This window comes from Lepidochelys kempii, chromosome 1 (genome assembly GCF_965140285.1).
Source record: "Lepidochelys kempii isolate rLepKem1 chromosome 1, rLepKem1.hap1, whole genome shotgun sequence".
Taxonomy (NCBI): domain Eukaryota; kingdom Metazoa; phylum Chordata; order Testudines; family Cheloniidae; genus Lepidochelys; species Lepidochelys kempii.
Window position 1 is genome coordinate 314,578,356 of NC_136380.1, and position 4,715 is coordinate 314,583,070.

A 4,715-nucleotide genomic window follows, 5' to 3' on the forward strand; every position below is an offset into this window, starting at 1 on the left:
GTACCAATTATAAGCAATATTCTGGCTTTGTGTAAGTGTATGTTGACATAGATGACTGTAGTTGAAGCCAGAATATGGTCCTATACTATCCACTTAGAAAAACTTCTCCCACCTCTGAACTTGAATATACCTTCTGCTAATCTAGTCAATGAAAGATGAGAATTCCAAAGCTAAATATATAACCCTGCCTCTGGATATCCTAATGAATGAGACAATACAGTAAATTCCGTAAGCACTCATTTCTGTGACTCTTACTGAAATCAACAGTAGTTGTGGTGCACTTAACGCTTCATGGGATTGGGACCTAACAGAAGTTTCCAGACAGAATATTCTTTTACTAACAGAAAGCTGTCTCCTTTGTAGTACTTGACCACATAAAGAAAGTGCCTCTTGAAGTTGTAAAACAGTGCAAGAGACATGGTGCAATTACCAAAAGCAAAACATTTTCACTTGATAAGTCAATCTGAGCTGTTTTTTTCTGCCAAATCAGCAATGTCTGACAACAAAAGAGACACACCAACCCCAGGAGACAGCCTGTCTGTCAATTACTTTTCTAGGGGGTCACTTAATTCGATTTAGCAGGCACATAGCAAAACTACCACGTGTCACAATTTAATATGCCACATAGTATGCTGCAGCACTGACATTTTCAGACTCATGAAATCCCATATGTAAATTTTTGCATTTAAAGTCATCGTCTCCACCTCCCTGGTTATCACAACAATCACTTGAATGGGCAATAAGCCCAGGTCTTGTCTTGAGTGTTTTGATAAGCTGTTGATAACGAATGGGGCAGTGAGCTCATGGTGTATATAAACCACAAGGCTTGTGTGTCTGAACACTGCAGAAGGACTTGACAACCCCATATTTAGCAACTCAGGAGTCACACAAAGATGTTTCCTGCAGCAGAGATGCTCTTTGCTCTGAGTGGCTTCCTAGGATTGACAATGGGTTTTGACATCGGATTATCCACTAAATGTGTAACGATACCTATGGAGATGGGCATGTGCCACAGCATTGGTTATTCTGAAATGAGGCTTCCCAACCTGATGGGACACACAAGTATGGCAGAGGTTATTCCAAAATCTGCTGAATGGCAGCACTTTGTGCAAAGTGGCTGCCACCCTCATGCAAGGACATTTCTGTGCTCTCTGTTTGCGCCAGTCTGTTTAGATACGTAAGTACTATGTCACGTTCTAAAATTCTGCCTTGTGTACCTGAATAGATATCAATCTGAATGTATGTTGTTAAATCTTAAAATGAAGATAATTCTCAGCCCAATTGTTTCTCTTTTGCTGAAGAATATTTATTAACCTTTCTTTTGCCTGCCTGTTCCAGGAAAAAATTCCACACAAGAAGTGTTCTACTTAAACGTTGGTCATGATGTAAAAAAAGAGAGAGTTGTGATCAAACAATGTTGGGTTTTATTTCGTTTGATTGCAGTGTTATTCATATTAATAATTTAGGGCCCAATCTAATTACTGCTGAAATCACTTATTGGACATAGAAGTAGGCCCTTATTGAGTGCCTATCAAAAATGACGTACAGGTATTTTTCTTAAAACAATGTATGACTTCTAAAAGCCAGCCCAAGGCCCAGATACAGAACCCCCAGCAGCACCCTCTGTCTGTGTGGACTTGCATCACTGATGAAGACTGAGGATGTTAAACCCTGACATATAAGAAAGACTTTCACAACTCTGTACAGAATTTACTGTAGGAATAATCACTATTGTCACTGACTTCCAATAAATTTAACTGGTTGGACCTGATTTTTATTTTTTCACAGCTTCATCCATCCTTGCAGGAGTATGTGTGTCGCTGTTCGTGACAGCTGTGCTCCTGTGCTCCTCTGCCATGGACTGGCTTGGCCTGACAGTTTGTACTGTGATCGTTTCCCTGCTGATGAGGACATGTGTTTAGCATCTCTTAGCAAAGAATACAAACATATTCATAAAGGTAGATGGAGTAGATGGGTCGGATTGGCTGTGAGCTGTTTTAAAATCAAGTGTACAGAATCAATCAAATACAACTTGCCGGACAAATTTCAAAAACAGTCTCTTTTGTAAACAGTCATTTCCTTGGGTGCACATTTATTGTGCATGCATTCAGATCCATTTTGCACCCGATCCTGTGAAGTGCTGAACACCTTCAGTGTAAACTGGGCCAGATTTTAATTGGTATAATCAGTATAACTGCACTGTAGTCAAGGAAGGATGGTCAGATGGCAGGAGGAAGGCTAATACAATCATGCATATATGCAGCATAATCACCACGGTATCTACAGAGCTCAATGTATTTTATTTATTTACTGATAGGAGTGTCTATGGCCCTCATCACCATGTATTTGAGTACTTCATATACACAATAAATTTGTCCTCACAACAGCTCTGTGAGGTAGGGAAGGATTCCCATTTTAGTGCTGGGAAACTTAGGCACAGAGAGATTAATGCCCAGATTTTAGCACCCAGCAGCTCCTATTGAAGTCACCTTTGGAAATCTGGCCATAAATGACTTGCCCAAGCTCAGACAGGAAGCCTGTGGCAGAACCAATACTATTTCCGGAGCCCTAGCCCAATGCCTTAACCACAAGATCTTCCTTCTCGTGAATTTAGCATAGCATCACCAATAGAATTACTCCAATACACATGCCATAAATGGTACAAATTGATACCCTTGTCACTCTTAGCAAGCAATGTGAAAGGGCATGGAAAATGAACCCCCTTTTCATCCATAGAAGGGGCCCATTTTCAGAGCATTGTCTGGAAGCTTGCCTACATCACACCTGGTCTGTGGTTAAGTGAAGAATGTTACTCTTCAGGCCTGTCACTCTTGCACCTTTCATTGGCTCTAAATTCAGACAGCGGACAAAACAATAACAAGACTTTAATATTTCTTACCAGAATTGCCAAAGCCTATATGCCAGACCTGCCCAGCAGTGGAGGAATTCTTTACACAGAAAAGAGTTCTTGATGTTTTCTGTGCCAATAATTTTGGTAAGTTCTTGTTAATATATGTACAATTAGACACCAGTATTTTTGATTCCTGAATAGTGGACACACTTCGTCACTTCAGATGTATTCAAAAACTATCTCTAATATAATTGGCAGTCTGTGATGTCTCTGTGTGTGTGTGCGTGTGTGTGTGTGTGTGTGTCTCAGGATTTAGCCCCAAGCCAATATCTTCTGGAAGTTCTTTCCCCTATAAACAATATACAAATAGGCTCCACGCTGATTTTGTTTGAATGATGAGGTTGCCTTATTGTCTATTTTATAACCAAGTGGCTTTTTTGTTCTAGTCTAATTTGCTGTACTACAGTGTACTTTATGGATAACATCTGTGGCAAAAAGGAATACTTGTGGCACCTTAGAGACTAACAAATTTATTTGAGCATAAGCTTTTGTGAGCTACAGCTCACTTCATCAGATGCATTATGCTCAAATAAATTTGTTAGTCTCTAAGGTGCCACAAGTACTCCTTTTCTTTTTGCAAATACAGATTAACAAGGCTGCTACTCTGAAATCTGCGGCAAAGGAGTGAAGTGGCTTTTATTGGCAGTTAAAACCAAAAGAAAGCTGAGGCACTTGGCTGTTTGACATTAAAAGAGGAAAGTTCCTTACTGAATGTGTACTTGTGCATTATTCCTGTTAACCACACAAAGCAAGATTCAGCAAATGCTAACATTAAAAAAAAAAGTCTTACCTGATGAGGGTTTGAAAGTTCTGGCTGCTGCCTCGTTGGGCTTCCACTGACAATACTTTGAGATTACAGCTAGAAGCCTCTTCCAGAACCCACAGAAGTCAATGCTAAGACTTTCATTGATTTCAGTTGACTTTGGACCAGGCCTTAGGAGAAGTGGGCATGGAAACGCAATGATGCAGTTGGATCTGGGGAAATAGCTGGATGGGAAGTTTTACTGAGAAAGGGAAGAACGATAAAGAAGGTGGAGCAAAGAGCAGGCAGCAGTAGCCAGATATTTTGTTGGTTGATTCTGCTGAAAAATGGACAAAGTCACAATTTCCATAGGACCAGCTGGGATACCTGGGTTGCCCTACAAAGCTGGAATGATACCAGGGTGCTGGAACATCTGGTCACCCTAGTAGTTGGACACATGCAGTGTCACTAAAGATATATGACAGTGATCTTTGTGAGAATGTTACATTTTCCTGGTTGTGTGATTCAGTGAAAAACTTCTCTTATCTATGTCCCTCTTTAAAAAAATACTACCATAATCTATGGCAATGACCCAAAACAAAGGTATGACCTAATACTTATACTGTAGAATTCACTATGGATTCCTCCACTGCTCATTAGGCAGTATTCCTTGCTACACTTAAACAGTTAAAGCAACTTATGTGTTTTTTTCTCCCTAGCGGTAAAGGTAAAGCTGTCCAAAAAGAGAACAGTTTCTGGTGATCAGGAGTATAATATTGAATGCCAGGTGGAATTCATCAACCAGGGTTTGCTCTTGCCTTATGATACTCGGAACATGATACAACAGTGGTTGCTTATGAATGAAAATTGTACTCAGAGGATGACCCAGACCTACCGCCCCATGGTGTATCTCATTGTGGGGAATATTGAGGAAGGTACCGTTTTAGTAAACCAAATTTACCGCTGGCAGAGGAGGGACTCCCAGCTAACTTTGGCCACACGGAAGTGGAAACACCATAAATGTTTATAAATATTTATCTTATGATCCCTGATACATGTAAA

At 40.2% G+C, this 4,715-nt stretch overlaps 1 protein-coding gene across 1 annotated transcript; it reads left to right on the top strand.

Annotated features, from left to right (window-relative positions):
• Nucleotides 1-947: 947 nt before the first annotated feature.
• On the top strand, nucleotides 948-4,715 carry LOC140910536 (secreted frizzled-related protein 2). Its single transcript, XM_073341719.1, has 4 exons — nucleotides 948-1,177; nucleotides 1,789-1,958; nucleotides 2,903-2,995; nucleotides 4,373-4,715. The coding sequence occupies exons 1-4, from the start codon at nucleotides 948-950 to the stop codon at nucleotides 4,681-4,683; spliced, it is 804 nt and encodes a 267-aa protein (XP_073197820.1). The 3' UTR covers nucleotides 4,684-4,715.

Excerpts from the sequence above, each read along its gene's own strand:
- LOC140910536 (XM_073341719.1), top strand. The coding sequence starts at position 948 with ATGGGTTTTGACATCGGATTATCCACTAAATGTGTAACGATACCTATG. Across the intron at positions 1,959-2,902 it reads ATACAAACATATTCATAAAG|AATTGCCAAAGCCTATATGC; the intron begins GTAGATGGAGTA and ends ATTTCTTACCAG. Across the intron at positions 2,996-4,372 it reads TTTCTGTGCCAATAATTTTG|CGGTAAAGGTAAAGCTGTCC; the intron begins GTAAGTTCTTGT and ends TTTTCTCCCTAG.